Source organism: Chelonia mydas, chromosome 8 (assembly GCF_015237465.2).
Source record: "Chelonia mydas isolate rCheMyd1 chromosome 8, rCheMyd1.pri.v2, whole genome shotgun sequence".
Taxonomy (NCBI): domain Eukaryota; kingdom Metazoa; phylum Chordata; order Testudines; family Cheloniidae; genus Chelonia; species Chelonia mydas.
Window position 1 is genome coordinate 5,239,283 of NC_057854.1, and position 19,898 is coordinate 5,259,180.

Sequence of the window (19,898 nt, forward strand, 5' to 3'; positions counted from 1 at the left end):
CATTCTTTCTTTGCAAGCGAAGGGAATGAATTGGTCAGATCCCCCCGCTGCTTGCCAGGGAGAGTCGCTCCCAAATAGAGCCACAGCTCCGGAGCATCTCAAACTCACCTATCTGGATATTGTTGGGGAAATTGGCCCCTAACACCGTCCCTAGGAAACTGGTGCAGAAGAAGGCAAAAATGTGCTGCATATTCCCTTTTGCATTGGCGAAAAAGAACCTCAGTTCCAAGCATAGATTTGGTTTTTTTCCCCCCCCCTCTCGTCTCTTTCTCTCTCTCCTCCTCCTCCTTTCTGCTCTGCCTTCTGTACTGTGCAGCTCTCTCTCTTGGAATCCGGCGTTTAGACTGCTGCCTTAACACCAACTGACAGCAGGATTAACTGAGCACTGAGAGAAAGAAAGAGAAACCCTTCCTCATCCCCCCTCCGCGCACACACGCACACACACACACACACTGTGCCCTTCCCTCATGCTAATTTCCCTCTCCTAGTGGGAGCTCAACAGCTGGGCTAAAGCCTTTCCCCACCCCCTTGTCAGTCTCTTCCTCTGGGGTCCCCTGCATTGTCCGTTGTGGGCAGTTCACACAATGTTTCCCTAAAGTAACCTTCTTCCCCCACCTATTTTGGCACAGGGTATAAAGAACGTGCAAATCAGTAGGTGGCAAACTCCTACAGAGAAAGGTCTCAACTCTACAGTCTTAGATTGATAGCTTTTTGAGCTGAGTGACTTGGCCCTTGGGATCCAGGATCTAATCGCTACACACCGGTCACTACAGCCTAGTTCCTTAACACAATAGAGGGGGATGTACCCTGGAAATCTCCCTTGAGAGGAAAAAATAATTTCAGAGTGACAGGCAGAAGACATGCCTAAGGATGAAAAGAAGGTTCTCTTGATCTTTCCTGCTGAGTTTCCAATACCCTTTCTCTGCCCATGATTAACCTATTCTTCCCCTTTCAGTGTGTGCTTGCTGCATTTTATTCCTGTACTCATTGTGAAGGAATTCATGCTAGCACAGTCAGGTGGGCGTGCTGGAATAGCTAGGAGGATACTGTTGCCTGAGTTATTATATGAGCCATTTTGCAGGGATTCTGTGGAAGATCTAGGCTATTTTACCATTAACAGCTTTGCTTTTTTAACTTTGGTCCAGTTTCGGATTTAGAAACATTTAGGACAAGGGGCATTTATTTTGTAAACACAAATCCGTGTACCATCTAAAGGATCCAGCCAGGATCAGGTCCCCTTTGTGCCAGGGGCTGCACATACACTAGGTGAAAGAGGACGACTGCCTTGAGGAGTTAACAGACAAGATGGACAAAGAGTCAGAGGGGAAACAGGAACCAAGAGAGGAAGCAGCTAGTCCAGCAAATCAGTGCCAGAGCCAGAAATGGAACCCAGGTATCCTGAGTCCCAGCTCAGTACCCTATTCCCAAGACCACACTGCCTTTTACATTGCAATACTGCTTATCCAGTGTGGAACAAGAGTTAAATAAAAGTAGCAGAAGACAGCTGGGTTCCCTTCCAGGTGAAGGTCACAAGTCAAATTAGTTTGACCTTCTCTTCTGAAGAGATGGATGAGATTAACGTGGGGAACACGTACATTGAATATCCGAGCTTCCAGAGAGTGAGATGTATTAGGGATGGTGTACGCTGAAAAGTTACCTCGACATAGCTACATCTCGCAAGGGTGTGAAAAATCTACACCCCTGCCCGACGTAGTAAAGCCGTCCTAACCCCTGATGTAGAGGAGGCAAGGAAGATTTCTTCTGTTGACCTAGCTACTGCCTCCTGGGGAGGTGGAGTACCCACTGTGAAGGGAGAAACCCTCCCATCATCTACGCTGACGTGCTACAGCAGTGCACCTGCTGGTACGCCACTACAGGGTTTTGAGTGTAGACATAACCTTGGATTGTGGAGCTGATGGAAGCCCCACCATTTGGGAGATGGCACTAGGAAATGCACTGTAGGGAGCAGTGGTGCACTGGTATGGAAAGACGGGCTGGATGATCTAATAGGCCTTCTCTATCTCCAGCTTCTGTAATAGGCCTTGTGTTGGAATTTGGTAAGGAATTAGCCTGTGATAGAACCTCCTAGAAATATTGTCATGACATAAAGTCAGCTCACACCCATCCAGCGACGGTGGAAGCCCTCTTCCTCTCCTGCAAGACGCGCACGTTAATGCTCTTGGGGTGGAGAACCAAGGCGCAGGTGAGGCATCGGAACAGACTTCAGGTAGGACAGAAGGCAGCTCCACAGACCCTCTGTGGCTACTATCTCAGCTGGCTGGCTCTGTACAGCCCCTAAGTGGTGGTTTACAGTCACCGATTCCCGTCACCTTGAGCCCAGGGACCACACCCCGAGCCTTCCCCGGGCAGAGCCCCTTGAGTAGCGGCAGCTCCATATTTCTGCTGCAGGAGGGACCTCTGCAGGCCCTACTCTAATGGGCACATTCCCCCCTAAAAGAACAGGGGCAACTTTCGTTTTCCACAAAGCCATCTGCACACTCCAAGTATGCCACCGGGCTTTACAAAGCAATCGGTTCAAACCCTGGCAGTCCTGGCAGTCTATAGGCAAACACGGCAGAGACTAATTATTCAACAATATCTCACGCTTGGGTTTGGGCACAGGACCCTGTGCTAATGAGAAGTTGAATATTGTTCAGGACACCACAGATCATCATCTCTCTTTGTGGGAAGAGTCCTGGGATCTTTAACTTCCTCCTGGGCAGGGAAGGACAGCAGAACAGACCAGAACATTAACAGATCACTAAGAGCGTGATCCTGTTATATGCTGAGCACTCTGGTCCCAGTCCAGCAAAGCACCCACACAGCTGATTAACTGTAACCATGGGACTAGTCCTGCTGATTTCAATGGGAGCACTCTGCTGCTTTAACAGTTAAGCCCCTGCTGCTGAAGTGCTTTGCTGAATGAGGGCTAGTGTGCTTTGCACAATCAAGCCCCAGTATCCTCGTCCTGCATCAGAATATGGTAGCACTGGGTCCTTCGCCTGTACAGCATGCCGCTGACCTCAGTAGGACTCTATATGTGTAAACAGGGGGATTGAATTTCAGGACTGGGGCCTAAAAGGACAGCTCCTGCCTCAGTGCAAGAAAGAAGAGTTCTCTCTAGAAACTCAAGTCTCTGATTTATTTTTCCCCCAAGCCGTCCGAGACGGAGGAAACATCTGATTACTCTGGCCAGAGTGAAGGCTCACTTACAGTGATCGCTCAACTGTTTGGTGGTGAGAGGCGGACGGACAAGCGGAGAGCCTGCCCTGTTTGTCGCCGTTTGAGTCGCATATAACAAACTTACATCTGCAGGGTTTGGGTGGCACCTTAATCAGATTTCCATCTCTTTTTCCTGTATAGTTTAAGCACTGCTGCTCAGAAGCTAAACTAACATCCTGAAAGGTTTTACAGTTTTCTGCTTCCCACCCAAATCTTAATAGAAAACACAGTTTTTATAATCTGAAGAGAGGCACTGAGGGATAACCAATTGCCTAGAATGCTATAGGAGGAATGCTGCATGCTTTCAAAATGTCCTAGCACATGTTGTGGTAACAGCAATAGTATTAGTAGTAATCATAAGAATATACCAGAATAATTTGCATTTGCATTTATTAATAATGTTTCATTTGTCCACAAAGCTCGTGAAGTCCTTTACAGGCTGTATATATAAGCTGAATGACACCAACCAGAATGTAGAAATGTGGCCAGTTATTTTAATATGGTATTGTTTTTCCTTTTCCATTCAGATAGACATACTTTATCCAGAGTTCATGGTCACTAGGCTTGGAAGGCTTAGATTTTTGTCAGTAAATGATGATAAACGTTGATGATGCTGTATACACAAGCCAACGAAAAAATAGTTCCATCAATATTGATCGAAATTTAGAGATAGACCAAGTAAGAACAATGCTGCTTGGGAACTTAGTACGGTTTGACTGAAAGATATTTATTTTGTACATTTTGACATACGACGTGGACAATATGTGTTTTAACAGTTATAAAGCTTTAAGGTTTTTAATTTCAAGCTCCCCGGTCATTAAATAATTGTCTGAACCTTTCCCATTGTCTGACCACCAGAAGTTCCCACAATTGTGAACATTTAAATGGACACAAATAAAAAATGCTTAAAATAAATATTGATATTATCCATTGAAATTATATTTCAAAAAAATCAAATTCTGCCAAGCCTAATCATTACAGGGCAGCTAGGAAGCAACTAGTTATAATGAAGACAATTTACATGAACGTCTCAGAGCAGTGGTACTCAACAGCTTTTGGCTTAGGGCCAGATTCCAGTCTTGGGAAACTGCTGAAATGCTTAATACAGTGATGGGCATGACAGATGAAGATAGAGGTAGACAGAGCTAGATCCACGATGAAATGTCACATGCCAGAAAAAGAGGATTTTACCTATTTAAATAATTATTTAGATTTGTACAAACAAATAAGATGTGCTTGAGGCATCACTGGGAAAAAAATATTCAGTACAACCCTTCCTTATTTCAAGATTCTGCCTTGGCCATGACAACTCCAAAAAAAAAAAGCCATGAATGGCATCATAAGGAAATAAAATTTTATTTTAAAACTACTAAGGCCACATAGAACAGAGGTGGAACTGCAAATGGTCCAAGTTTATCATACGATGATTCACAGGGTCTCAGGGGAATGAATCTATTAGAGAGGGGAGCATCTTAGTGGGGTGTTGGGGAATTAATTAAATGGCATTAATAAAAGAACTGAGCTTCTAAATAAAGGCAAACTTTCATGTACCCTTGAGACGTTTCAAAAGAACTTAACCTGTTCAGTAAAGACACTTGTTGGATATAAATATAAAGAACACTTCCATCCTTAATCCAAATCATGCTCTTTACTCCTAACTCTTCAGAACTGTTCCTCTCATCACATTCGAGGTCTGGATTTGGTGATGCTTGGCAAAGATCTTTGTTCCTTTTTTGTAAAGGGACTGGTCAGCACACAAGAATCACACTCTGCTTACAGGACTGCAGGCTGGGAATATACCGTTTTAATTCAATAACGTAACAGAGTGGGGGAAAACACACACCAACTAAACAGGAACTAAGGGAGGGATAGAGCATGACTTCAACACTTGGAAATATTTCACTAGGAGGGTGGTGAAGCACTGGAATGGGTTACCCAGGGAGATGGTGGAATTTCCATCCTTAGAGGTTTTAAGGCCTGGCTTGACAAAGCCTTGGCTGGGATGATTTAATTGGTGTTGGTCCTGCTTTGAGCAGGGGATTGGACTAGATGACCTCCTGAGGTCTCTTCCAACCCTAATATTCTATGATTCATTCTATTCTAGGATTCCACCCATAATATGCTGAGTAATCCAGTTAACCACTTGACGACCACTTTACTAGAGTTACTATTGATTGTATCTAGTCTTGGCAGAGTTCATTTTTTATTTGATTATAATTTTGATGGATAATACCAATGTTTAATTCTTAATCATTTTTTCTGATTTTTATCCATTTACAGTTTTCACGTTGCAGGAGATTGAAGGCAAGTGTGTCTCAGACAATAATTAATGAGAGTAGATGCTGAGCTTCGAAAAGTTAAAGCTTTATAATTGTTAAAATACAAATTTTCAACATCACATGTCAAAGTAGACAAAGTAAATATCCTTAAATTCAACTTTAATAAGTTCTCAAGCAGAATTTTCTTACTTTGCCTATTTGGATTATTATAGATGGAAATATTTTTCATCAGTTTGTATGTGTACAGTGAAATTGACATGTACCAATAAAAATCTAATGCTTCCAAACCTAATCATATCGTAAAAGGTGGGATGTGCCATGGATTGTCATCCCAAATAGAATCACTCATGGGTTTTCTGTCACACTTGTCATCCTTGGCCTGTTTTCTCTACCATCCATGCCGTCACCCTCTCAAGCACAGAATGGCCAGTCTCCAGTATTTGACCCAATGATTCCAGGCAGCAAACTAAGCAGTGGTAGCACCAGATACTTTGCTAACAAAGCCAGAAGGTCTTGTTTCCATGCAGATGTCTCAAGTTATGACAAAGGAAAGAAGAAGAAATCTCTTAGCAGATTTTTTTTTATGCCTGGATGGTTTTTGATGTGTTATATCACGCACCCATTTGTCTTTTAAGAGGCTAATTCTATGATTTCTCTGAAACATTTTTGAAACCCCTTTTATTTTGTGGTTGGGCAGACTCCATAGGAAATTTTTGATAAAAGGCAGAATGTAATTACAATGATTAATTTAAATTAAAAAAGAATCTCGCATGGCTTTCTGTAGAGCCTTGACATAAATGAATGCACATGGGGTAGTTGCATTCGAGGCACGACTTTTTCTCTTTACCTCGCTGCTCCCCTCACTTTTGTGATTCTGGATTATGCAACTCTATGAGAAGGACAATCTGGGAGCTCAGAGCTCTAGTGCTAAGGAAAGATACTGATGACATTCCAAATGAGAAAAGTTTGGATGGAGGAAAAAGACAATAAAAGACAAGGTGACAAACAGCGGATGTTTCATTGCTGCAATGACTTTGAACCAGAGGGCCAACCCCTATTCTTGCATATTGGTTTGGCTCAGAGATGTCACCCCGGGTGCGACGTTACCAGACCATGCAGAACAGCATGTGGTGTGCCGGAAAGCCCTCTATTTATGTAGCACCATCTTACAGAAAAGTGCATGTACCGATAACTCCAACTACCTCTCCACCCGTACAATACAAATATATGCACAGTCACTGGTGTCTACACACTCAACAGCAACATCAGTGCACTGAGCTACACTCACATCCTGTGCAAATGCACACACACTTTTACGTGTGCACACCAACATATCTGCACATTCGGGTACAGAACCCAGCACACATGCAAGCAGGCAATGCAGAAACGCAAATGCACCCACAGATATAGGGCATGTCCTTCAAACTCCTTAGACTCCCACAATATTTTCAAAGGCAAATCTGTGAGCTGCAGTCAGCAGATGGATTGTTTTCAACGCTGACTAACAGTGGAGCCAAATCTTCAACTCCCTGATTCATTGCTTACTCTGTCTTTATGCAGGAAAACTCTCACTGAAGGGGAAGCAGAACAAGGACTGCAGGATCTGGTCCCATATTCCTCACACAATTCCTTTATTCCTCTTGTCCACAGTTCCATCCCCCTTCCTTCCACCCCCAGCTTTTTAACATTAGGCCTTTAGGCCAAATTTTCTAAATCCAGAGCGAGGCTGAAATGTAATGGATAAATATATTCTGAGACCCTTTAAAATGTGACACCCCCACCCCCAACAAATGCCACCTGCAGAACCCTATTGCCAGGGGAGCAGAGGGGGCATTTGACATCACAGAGGTTCCCCCCTCCAGCACTGAAACCAGAGGGAAGAATTTCAGGGCTAGCAGTGGACTGTGAGGCTTTGAAACACAGGACCCTTTCTTTTGCTTGTGCCTACTGCTTGCCCAGAAGGTACAGTCAACATCATTTCCTGCCCATTTAAGGGTGATCTGGCTCCCACTAAAGTTAGTTAATGGGAGTCTTTCACTACAATGGGAATGAGATGGGGCCTCCGATCCCTGAACCAGGGCTCTTTAGTCATGGGTTGAAGGGTCTCTTCTTTAGCCCATCATTGTCAAATGGACACTGTAGGAAAAGAAAATAGCAAAATGAAGAGCTCTGCTATTCCAGGAACAATCCAAACCCATGAAAGGAAGTCCACACCCTACCACTTTCCTGAACACACTCCAGCACCTCCAGCTTATGATGAACAGCTTGCTACCCAGATGCTGATCTCACTGGTGCCCCTGAAGCCAATCTCTTATGAAGAATTAATTTTTCTAGTATTTACTCACTAAAATATGGAGCTACAGAACTGGGGAACCTTTAAATTACAATGCAGATTGATACCTAAGTTACCCTTCCCCTCCTGCTCAGCACCAGAGATCAGGGCAGCTCGTTTTGAAATGGTGCCTAGCAGCATCACTGACATGACTGCAGCCCCATCAAGGCACTAATGACTTGAGACCGCATGATATTACTCCATATACATTGTATGGGGCGCTAGGCCAGTGAAGAATTTGCGAACCGAATACTGGAAGACACTGGCTTGCTGCATGAGCTGCATAAAAATGCTTCTGCCATCATTATGATCCACTTATTACCATATTTATAAGAAATACTGTCTTGCTTTCCATGGGATAATTAAGTAAATAAATAGACTAGAAGATGAACATGTCAGTCAAACTGGCACCGGTGCTGCCGTGACAGTCTGAAGCGGGAAGCTCGTGAAAACAGCAGCTGGTAAACAGACATGAAACTTGGGTGCCAAGGGCCAGCTGACTATAAGTGTTAGAGAGTGAAGGGCCTTCACTGCCATGGAAACTGCCAGAAAGTTCAAAATGAATAGAGGCCTTCACTAAACGAGGGTCTGAGGTGTGTCTGGGCTCAGCAAAGGGCACAACCTGTCCATGTACCACCAGCGAAGCATGGGCATCCCATGCAACCAGCTCAGAATGGTGGAGTTTATACATTCCCTTTGCACGGGTACAGAGGACATGGAGTTTCAGTCCCTGGTCACACTTCATATAAACTATCCCACCCCCGATGGCCTGCAAAGTGGTTCCACTTTCTTGTGGTACTCTGGCAATTTGGCTTTGAGCTGCCATTGGGAAGAGGTGGACAGCAATACACAAAGAAAATGAACCAAACTTTGAGTTTTCAAACCCCCCAAATAGCTGCCATTCCTCCACTGGGAGGGCGTCATGGCTAGTTTATATACATTACATTGGCCTTTTTGTAAAATGTATATCCCTAGAGCATGGCCCATGCATTCATTTACTATGCTTTAATTTGACGGATATTCTAGTACCAAAAGAGAAGGCTTGTGCCAGGCTCTGGCACTGAGACACCCTCAATTCCTCCCAGTTCACAATACTCCAGAAGCAGTAAAGTTTAGGCACAAGCTAAACCATTCCACAGATTCCCCCCTTATTTGCCCAGATTCTCACAAATGTCTCTCATAAAATTGAATGTTAAACAATTCCATTTTGGACCAAAGTTGGGGAGCGAATTCCAAAGGCAAGGGGCCTGATCTTGCAAGCATCTTTGGAAGCCTCACTGCCTTCTGCTCCAAAAGCAAGGTGTTTCTTTCACCTGGCCTTCTCTAATATACTACATATCAACATGTATATTCAAACAAAAACACACACAACAATTACCGCAACAAGACACTCCTCTGCTCACATTCCTCCCTCTAGGGAGTGGGTGAGAGAACAACCAACATGTGGCAGATGTTAGTCACATTGGTTAATTCACTACTGGAAGACACCCAGACACTATAATGACAAATGCAGTACAAGAACCTACATAAAATGGAATAGTTCCCTGGGTATTTGGGATGTGCCCTCCACACAGACTTTTGTCTTAAGCCCTCCTGAGCCACCATCTTCAATATCAGCGAACCTATTATTTGATTATTCATAAAGTGCCATTAATGTGCTTGATGCTTTACTGACAAATGAAGGACAAGGTTCCATGCCTCATGGAGCTCCCGGTCATACTCCCATTGACTTCAGTAGGACTCTGCATGTTAGTGACTCTGTTAATGGGAATAACAGTTTGCAGGGTCAGGCCCTAGAAAGACAGCAGCTGAGAGAAGGGGGTAGAGCGAAGGGAGGCCAAAGGCAGCAGCAATGAGCGCGCAAGATCGCTTAGGTTAATAACGCACATGTCTTGAGTTATGCAGTTCTCCTCCATCCGTTTTTCCCTTAACCTACAGACTGGCCCTCACCATCCATTACTGGACCGCCCTCCTTTTCCAGCTGGTGGATGGCTGGAATGTGGGGGCTCTGGCATGGGAAAGGAGATAGTGGGGATGGAAACACTGAACCCTAAATCAATGGCTTCACCAGGGCTAGGTGTTTGCTGGAGCTGGCTCTTATAGGAAGGTGGTACCGTATCCACACATACAGAGAGGTCATGGTTCTTTGCCTTACTAACTTTGCTGTGGTGTGCTGTTCCAAAGACCAATGGTGGAACCACTGCTAATTGGGCAGATGGGAGTTTTACACATGAGGGCTAAATATCCCTGTAAATCTGCCTCTCAGTCCCCCTGTCCCAGGATGGAGCATATTACTCCCACTGAGGTCAACTTTAACTTCTTCTCACTTTCTCTCTGATATCTGCCCTCTCTTGATGGCATCAGACCGGGTAGCAGATTTATCTTTGAACGCACCAGAACAACTCAGACCACCAGGGTTCGGGATGCAGACTGTAATATCACCACTGGTAAGCTGTAATGCTTTCGACTATTACTGCAGAATGCTACAGTGCTTTTTCAATAAAGGAGGAGAGATTGATGTATAGGCCAGGTGAAAGCAGATCGGCATGCCCACTTTGTCATCTGGATGGTACCACAGTGCCATGATATGATTTAGGTGCAGAAGCTAGCATCATGGATATTGTGCACCTCTGGAGGAATCCACAGTGCACATCCGATAGCACGATTTGCCCCTTTTGCTGTTAAACCAACTGTCAATTTGTTTCCCCCTTATGGGTTTGACACGGTCAGTCAGGGGTATCTCAGAGCAGACTCAACCTGGTGTAAACATAGGATAGCTGGTACATCTACTCTGTATTATTAAAACCTCCAGAGGCTCACTGGAGGAGGCAGAAATTATTGGTAATGTTAGAGTTATGGTGGGTCCATTGGCACCTGAATACATAATACTCTTTAGATTATTGCTACAGATTGCATTGCCTTGTCATTTTCTGGTTGAATGGAAAAACAAATAAAGTATACAAAATTTGCTGAAAATGTGTGGTAAGAGGATTAAATATTTATTGTGAAAATGTCAGGTCCAGGGTGTGTCACCTAATCAGAAATCCTTGTTATCAATAGCCCTATCAAACGCTCAGATAAACTGGAAAGTTTCCGGTCCCACAAAGTTCCCAAAACATTGTGCATGCTTTGGGTGAAGTCAAATAATGAGAGAGATGGTTATGTTGTTTAATACGGATATATGAATCAACCTTTGTTTCTAATTCAGAGCATCAGAACCAAGCAGAGCAGAAAACAAACGTGAAATGAGAAAGATAAAAGGATGCTGATTTGGGCAGGGAAGAGGGAGGAAGCAGCAGCAGCAAACAGCCTTGCACAGATACCATCATGACCATCTGGCTTAGAGTTTCCCATGCTGCTTTGCAAACGGCCACGATAAATAAACACAGAGGCTGCACATTGGGGTGACTGATCTTGGCCCTTCTAATAGTCAAAGGAATCAAAGCTTTGAACTGGAGTAACCAAGGCAAGACAAAGAAATATCAATTTTCAGTCCATGCAGTGCTCTCTGCTATAACTGAATCCTTGTTATCATCAGTTGGGAGCTGGGGGTGGAGGGTGGGGCGAGGAGAGGGAAAACTGGCAAGCAAAAGAGAAAAATCCTCTTGAATGTTCAATGCGTTTTTGTCACTGTTTGCCACAATCAACACAGATGTGTATATCCTTTTCCTCTGTCCACGTAATTACTGTTTTCTCTCTCATAGGAACATAGGAATTGCCTTACTGGATCAGACCAGACTCTCTCTCTCTCTCTCTCATAGCAGAGACAGATAAAGTGCCTTTTAAATCAATGGAGCTGTGCTGATTTACAGTTGCTGGGCATCTGGCCCACGGTATGTGGTGCAATGATTGATATATGATATGAATCTGTCTAAACATTTTCTGGATTGGATTTTCACATGTGCTTAGCATTGTCCAGCACTGAATGCATGTGAACATTCCACCCGGACGGACATATGTATTTATTTTGATTTATAAAATGTGTTCTATTGCTGGACACACGTATGAAAAAAATAATAGAACATTCAGCTTTTAAAGCCAAAGAGTCAAAGAAACATCCCCCCTCACCTAAATACCCTGCCCTAATGAAATTATCCACAGCTTCTCCCACTGCCCATCCCCGGCCAAAGCCAGTGACAAGTCCACATGCCATAACCCAAATCCAACGCCAGGATTGCTCTGTCCAGTTCTAGTGTTACTGGGATTGCCATTCTGCCTGGAAGGGGCCTAACAAGACTGTTGCAGGGAACCCCTGCCCCGGGGGAGGTGTGGGGAAATGCCTCAATGTTTTTGCACGCTATTCGAGTCCACACAGCAGTTTGTCTTGGACCCCGAAGAGCTCAGTCACAGGGACAGGCGGGAGAGATGAGACAGTCCAGCCCCTGTCACTGTGTATGTTTACAGAGGAGTCTGATATTCACAGATCCTCTCCGATAGATGTTCATCAGGATTTTTGTACGAGACTTCAGTTAAGCGTTCTGCACAAACTAAACGGACATCAGCGCTGTGTTGTGGAGAAAGCACTTGACTTTTGGGGTTTTATCCTGTCATGTGAGCAGGCACAAAGTGAAAGAATGGAACCCAAACTTCTGGTTTGTAACCTTTCCAGCACATCTAGTCACACGTAGTGCTACTCTTAATTACAAGGCACTTAATCCTAGCCCAAACGATGACAGACGATCATCAAGACACAAGCACTGCAAACATAGTGTCAGATGCGCAGACCTCGAATCATAAAGAAGAGCAAATGAGAGATTTTCAAGTATATGTAGGTGCTACAATTTCTTCGCAGACTGTATACATCTAAGTGTTCTTACCACAGATCTGTCCTGGAACTGATAGATTGCTAGTTGGTGAAACCATAATTCACTATGTTTACTTATTTACTTCAAAGTAAGTGGTACTCTTAGGCTCCTGGGACCTAACCGCACAATTACTGCAGCATTTAAGATCTTCAATAGAAAATGTCAATTACCCGGCTCCCAGTCTGCCTCGTAAAAGCAACAACACCAATCCATCAGGGGTGAGTGAGATAGGAAAGGATGGTTACTCCCATTATACAGAAGGGGACCGGAGGTACAGACAGAAGAAGTGACTCTCTCAAGGTCACAGTGTCTTGTCGCAGCGCCAGGAATTAAACTCATGTCATCCTGCAGCCCAGGTTCCTGCCCTTACCACAAGCCATACTGCAAACACTAATGGTGAGGAATTTTGCTGGGTATGCAGTGATCGCGTATTACCCACTTGCCTTGAAATCAGCCCTTCTTATAAAAATAGATATTCCTGTCCTTAGCACAATTACTGCAAACCATACACCGTCTAAAAGCAAAGCATGGAACTGCAATCATTTGGAAGGGATCCATCTGAATATGCCGCTGTTTATAAAAATGAATAATGAATTTGCCACCAACTCTGTATTTTGGAAGCTCCCTTAAGATCCACAGAGCTAACCCAGCCCCAGTTCCTTCTAGGTATTATAACACCATCTCTTATAGATGAAAAAGCAGGTTGTACGTCACCACTTGCCAGGGATTCACCTTCAGATGATAATTCCTGTGTTGGGGAAATAAAAGCTAAATGAAAACATGGGTGCTTAGACCTAGAGACTTGCTTGTCAGTTAACTAGAACCTGCCTGCTTTCTCTCCAACTGTCCACAGTGCAAATTACAGGCTACACTCTTCTACATGTCTCCTTCCCTTCTTCACTGCCTCCAAGAGAAGGAAGAAATTAAAATTGTATAGCTAGCATGCTGAAGGTCTCATTTATCAAAGTAGTCCTTAAGGTAAAGGGTAGGAGAACTTTGATTGTTAAACATTTTAAATCTTTGCCTAAGGCCTCCCTTGCAGCCATAGATTTTTAGCTGGCACCCATTTCACGTCACCTCGTTGATTTCTTCTTCCTCCGAATAGCTGGTCCATTGGTGTTGTGTTGTAAACTCTCTAATGATCTATCTGGTAATCTGTTCTTCCTGCTCCAGCTTTTGCAGGAAAGCATGTTTCCAAGAGCTGTGATTAGGAAATGTCACCGTGGTAACAGTTTGAATACTCTGACTCTCTATTCCCCTCCACCCCCACCCAACCTCTTAGTTTCTAAAGCCTTGTTTTCTACATTGGAACAGAAACTGCAAAGGAAGATGGTTTGTGCTGTACATCATATTGTGACAAAAGCAGATGCCTCAAAAGATCCCCATAATCATGAATAACTCCTTGGGCATTTGCTGTGTAATAACACCAGTCCTGCTGAACTCAACTGCATATTACTGTGGCTATCAGAAGCCCTTCTTGTCTTGAACAGCCAAGCAAGCCAAGTACTGCAAAATGGTGTTATAAAGAGGTTTTGATGCAGTGAGGAACCAAGGCTACCAGTGCAACAGCTATTCTCAAAAGAGAGCCTCCGAACCAAAGTATAATTCTTAGACTCAATCCAATGCAGTTTTAACCACCGATCTCCCATTAGTGCTATAATGAGAGTGTAATGTATACACGTCTTGGCTTTCCTTCTCGTATTCCACCAGCCAAAGCTGTGTTTTCAGAGGAGGATTTGACTTTTTTTAGGCTTATGTTAATAAGAGAGAGTTTCTCCCTTATCATGATTTCTGCCACACATTGCAAAAGGTCAGAGCTGTCCATCCGAGAGCTGAAAAGCCAATTTGCTTTGGATCTGATGCAAGGCATCTCACAGTTCTCAGAATTTACAATGCTCCTGGAAGAGCCATTTCTTATTTATTTTATTTGAGTTCAGCAATGCAGGAGAGATCTGAGCCATTTCAGAGAGGGGCTGCTCTGCAGTCTCAGTCTCTTCTAGGAAAGATGCAAGCAGACCCCAGGGAACTAGAAACCAGAGGAGTGATATAGACTGGACATCTCCCTTTGATGTAGGGAGTCACTGAGGTTTCAGAATCACTTAGGAGATTTAAACATCATTTCTCATGTGTCACCCAAATCCCATAAGTAGCTTTGAAAATATCAGGCAACAAGGCTTTGGGGCTGTAAAAATGAGCCCTAGCAGGTGAGAATCTCACCCACACATTGGCTTTCAACTGGGGGCCAAAACTGATGAGAAATGTTTTGGAAAAATGCGTAAGCTTTGAAGAAATTTCAAATTTCTGAAAAATGTCAACCCATTCTATTGAGCAGCTCCCCTTCTTCCCCCAGACATCCTTGTACATGTTGCTGAGACTTAAAGGACAGAATGGGCCCCAAGAAGCCAGATGCTTCTCCCGAGAATTATAACCAGCCCTCTAGAAGGCCCTGCAGAGTGGGCGGGCATAAATTCCTCCTTCTGCAGCTGCTCTGGGACTGAAAGAAACTGAGTGTACCTGCCTTATGACGGTGTTACCTTGAACAAACCCTTTAAGGTAACTGTAAGAAAGGCTTGTCAGAAGTGAGAGTCCTGAGAGGCCTCTTAAGCACAGAAGCCCGAGGCTGGCACTTTGTAATACATGGGCCAATTTCTATTTTAACCGTTTCTTTTCCTGGGCCGCATGTTTGTGTGCTGCATGAAGTAGAGCATACAGATTGTGACTCAAGGCTGGGTGGCTGCTTGCCGGGACTCAAAACACAAATCCCAAGAAGATGCTTTTTTGTCTCCCCAGAAATCATCTCTGTTTGTCAGGCTTGCACACTCCATAATGTTATCCAGTGCTGTTGTAATTCTGGATAATAGGTTCAGCTCAGAAAAAAGACATTTTTTCTTTTAGGTCAGTCGCCGACATCGATATTTACAAATTATCACTCAGCCCCATCACTCCATCAATTATGACCCAATACCAGGCTTCAGTGATAAAAAAACTCTTAAGACAGATGTTCAGATGTCTCCTAGCATCCTCATATGTACAATAAGCAATAGGAATTGCCAGTCTTCCTTATCAGAATTGTTAATGTCTTGGTCATGCTAGAGCTTTCTCTAATTCAAGGCTTAACAGCACCACAGAGATGCTTATATTCAAATAGCTTTTCTGCTTCAGATTTCCTTTCAGTTATGTGGAAAGGTAACTCAGCATTCAAGCCTGCTTGTCCCTTTAACTGAACCCCAGCAGAATTAATAATGATACTTTGCACTTATTCTGCATAGCGCTTCTCACGCAGGGATCTCGAAAACATTTCACAAAGATGGGCAAATATTATCATCTCCATTTTACAGATGGACAATCAGAGGCTTGCAGAAATGGAGTGACTTGCTCAAAGTCACTCAGGAAGACAGTGGTAAAGCTTGGAACAGAACCTAGGCTGCTTCCGTCACAATGGGCTGACCCTCCACGGGTCTTACTTGGCCCCGTAGGTAAGAGGGAGTAAAGCATCCCTTTCTCCTGGGTTTGGCTCCACAGATTGTGACGGAGGGTGCGGTGGGAAGAGAAGGAACTATTCACCCAATACTCCCTGCTGTGAGCAAGTGGTTGGGGAAAGGGCTGGGAGTAGCTGGAGCCCTGGCTCTTCTTCTTGCAGCTCACGGGCCAGCAGGGACGGGTGAGTTGGGCAGTGTGGTCACCCTGGGCGCCAACTTCCAGGGGATGCTTGCCACTGGCTTTTTTTTCCTTTTCATTCCACTCTGATTGGCTGAACTTTTAATTTTTGGCTCCACCACTGGGGCGGGTGAGAATGGCTGGGGACATTCCAGCTGGCCAGAGTAGCTTGCTGGTTACACAGAGGGGAGTTTGTTGCCTCATGAAAAGGGATGAAGCTGCTTACGACCTTCCCAGAACAAGATGGAGAACAGGGGAGGAGTGGTGACCGAGTCATAATTTGTTCTCTGCTGTGGTCCTGGGGCAGGGCAGCCATGCGCCCACTCTGACTCCAGGCAGATTGTCAGGGTATGAGCTAGTGCTGTGAAGTAAGCGAGCCATAAGCACTTAGATCAATGCCAATTCCCCATTCCAGGAGTCAGCCGTCTCCACCCTGACTCCAGTAAGATGAGGAACCAAAACAATTTTTCCTTCATCTTGACTCAATTATGCTATCTATTTTTAAGGCTACCTTTGTTCTTCACCAAAACCATGATTCTCCCATGATCTCCATGCTTAAAAAAAGAAAGGGAGTACTTGTGGCACCTTAGAGACTAACCAATTTATTTGAGCATGAGCTTTCGTGAGCTACAGCTCACTTCATCGGATGCATACTGTGGAAACTGCAGAAGACATTATATACACAGAGACCATGAAACAATACCTCCTCCCACCCCACTCTCCTGCTGGTAATAGCTTATCTAAAGTGATCATCAAGTTGGGCCATTTCCAGCACAAATCCAGGTTTTCTCACCCTCCGCCCCCCCCCACACAAACTCATTCTCCTGCTGGTAATAGCCCATCCAAAGTGACCACTCTCTTTACAATGTGTATGATAATCAAGGTGGGCCATTTCCAGCACAAATCCAGGTTTTCTCACCCCCCCACCCCCCTCCAAAAACCACACACACAAACTCACTCTCCTGCTGGTAATAGCTTATCCAAAGTGACCACTCTCCTTACAATGTGTATGAAAATCAAGGTGGGCCATTTCCAGCACAAATCCAGGTTTTCTCACCCCCCCCCAAAAAAACCACACACACACACAAACTCACTCTCCTGCTGGCAATAGCTCATCCAAACTGACCACTCTCCTTACAATGTGTATGATAATCAAGGTGGGCCATTTCCAGCATAAATCCAAGTTTAACCAGAACGTCTGGGGGGGATAGGAAAAAACAAGGGGAAATAGGCTACCTTGCATAATGACTTAGCCACTCCCAGTCTCTATTTAAGCCTAAATTAATAGTATCCAATTTGCAAATGAATTCCAATTCAGCAGTTTCTCGCTGGAGTCTGGATTTGAAGTTTTTTTGTTGTAAGATAGCGACCTTCATGTCTGTGATTGTGTGACCAGAGAGATTGAAGTGTTCTCCGACTGGTTTATGAATGTTATAATTCTTGACATCTGATTTGTGTCCATTTATTCTTTTACGTAGAGACTGTCCAGTTTGACCAATGTACATGGCAGAGGGGCATTGCTGGCACATGATGGCATATATCACATTGGTGGATGTGCAGGTGAATGAGCCTCTGATAGTGTGGCTGATGTTATTAGGCCCTGTGATGGTGTCCCCTGAATAGATATGTGGGCACAGTTGGCAACGGGCTTTGTTGCAAGGATAGGTTCCTGGGTTAGTGGTTCTGTTGTGTGGTATGTGGTTGTTGGTGAGTATTTGCTTCAGGTTGGGGGGCTGTGCTGGAAATGGCCCACCTTGATTATCATACACATTGTAAAGAGAGTGGTCACTTTGGATGGGCTATTACCAGCAGGAGAGTGAGTCTGTGTGTGTGGGGGCGGAGGGTGAGAAAACTTGGATTTGTGCTGGAAATGGCCCAACTTGATGATCACTTTAGATAAGCTATTACCAGCAGGAGAGTGGGGTGGGAGGAGGTATTGTTTCATGGTCTCTGTGTATATAATGTCTTCTGCAGTTTCCACAGTATGCATCTGATGAAGTGAGCTGTAGCTCACGAAAGCTCATGCTCAAATAAATTGGTTAGTCTCTAAGGTGCCACAAGTACTCCTTTTCTTTTTGCGAATACAGACTAACACAGCTGTTACTCTGAAACCATGCTTAAAAAAATACATCTCAACCATCGTTAACATTTCGGGCCTTTTTCACATGGGTGGGTGGGTGGGTGTGAGGATGCTCTAACAGCTAAACCGGTTACACAGAGAACTTTGAGAGCAGCCGACATGAGCTGCACGAGCAATTGAGCCAGAACAGAAACTCAGAATTAGGGCTAGTGATTCGTCACAGGGATCACGGATTTCTGATGCGCTTGAGCTGCTCCTTCTAGCTTTGTAGAAACTGACGATGGGAAGAAGAGTTGACCGGCAGCGAGCAGCGCTCTTGCCGTCACACTCCTGCACTGCTGCTCCAGGATTGAAAAGGCCAGCATTGACACTGCTGTTTTAAAGGTTATTAAATGTGTTAAGCTGTTTTCGGGGCGTGGTGGAGGATACGTACATTTCATATGACCCATGACTTTGGGCATTTTTCTCTACTGTAATTTCAGGATTTTTGCCTTTTCTCCCATAATCAAATTCTGGCCTTTCATATAACTTACCCTGCTGAATCCCCGGCTCTGATTCCTGGGCCCGATTCTCCTCTTACTTACCTTAGTGTGAATCAGGACTAACTCCGCTGAAGCCAGTGAAGTTACACCAATGTAAAGCAAGTTTGACTGAGAGGAGAACCAAGTCTATTCGAGTCTGTACAGACATTATTTAATATCGGAGGCTGTCCTGGGACGCATCACTCACCACTTGTGGTGCATCCCGCTGGTCAGTCTGGGATTAGCTCGTTCAGTTGACGCCTTCTTCCACAGTTCGCACACCGTCACTCTAACTGTCTGGCCTGCAGCCCCCTCTCCGTTTCAGGAACTGTAGCATCCTCTCCATGACTCAGCCCTCCAACTAGGTCAGTCAAAGTTCCCCCTTCTGGGGTATAGTTCCTCTGCAGTCCTAGGCAGTCTTCCCACTCACTACCTCAGCGCCACTTGCTGGAAGGGGAACCTCGGCCCACCCTCTTCTCCAGGTTCCAGCCCAGAGACCCTGAGCTCAGGAGTCTGGGCTTTCTCTCTCTAGTCTTACTGCCCTTTCTCTGGATTGCTTCCTACCAGTGGTTCCCCTTTTCTTGCAGGGTCTACCAGTTCCCAAACCTCCTCCCTCTTCCGAGCCAACACACCCTGCGGTCTCCAAACACTCCTCCCCTTCTCCTGGGAGTGTCTGCCCTTTCCCAGTGGCTCTCACTGCTTCCAATTTCCTATCTTTATATGTCCTGCCCAGCTTATTCCTCCACAGCTGGGCTCTCTCACCCACTCAGGGGATTACTTGCCTGCCTGATTCCCCTCAGCTGTGGCCTGTCAGGTTAATTTGCCTCCTTCTTGGCCCTCGTTAACCCTAGCAGTGAGTGTGTGTGTGGGAACACCCCATCACAGAGGAATACCAGGCACCCACGCAATGCCAGTGCCGATCAGTGCCGTCTTCACAACGCTCACTATCTGCTCTATCTCACTGCTGCCATCTGTTGATAAAATAATCATACCCGAGCCTGT

General features: G+C 44.8%; 1 protein-coding gene across 5 annotated transcripts in view; it reads right to left on the bottom strand.

The window, feature by feature from the left end:
- GRIA1 (glutamate ionotropic receptor AMPA type subunit 1) overlaps positions 1–19,898 on the bottom strand; it is a 200,852-nt gene that overhangs the window by 160,497 nt on the left and 20,457 nt on the right. For 2 of the 5 annotated variants that reach the window (XR_005226561.2, XR_006292635.1), the window contains exon 1: positions 109–383. The exons of 1 other annotated variant lie outside the window; for it this stretch is intronic. Coding sequence is in view for 2 of the 4 variants with exons in the window: in XM_007058426.4 (XP_007058488.1) it covers positions 109–190 (82 nt within the window). In the remaining 2 variants the exon portion in view is untranslated. Of the gene's footprint in view, positions 1–108; positions 571–19,898 lie in introns of those variants that run through there. 2 more of the 5 variants (XM_007058426.4, XM_007058425.4) reach the window with 2 other exon arrangements.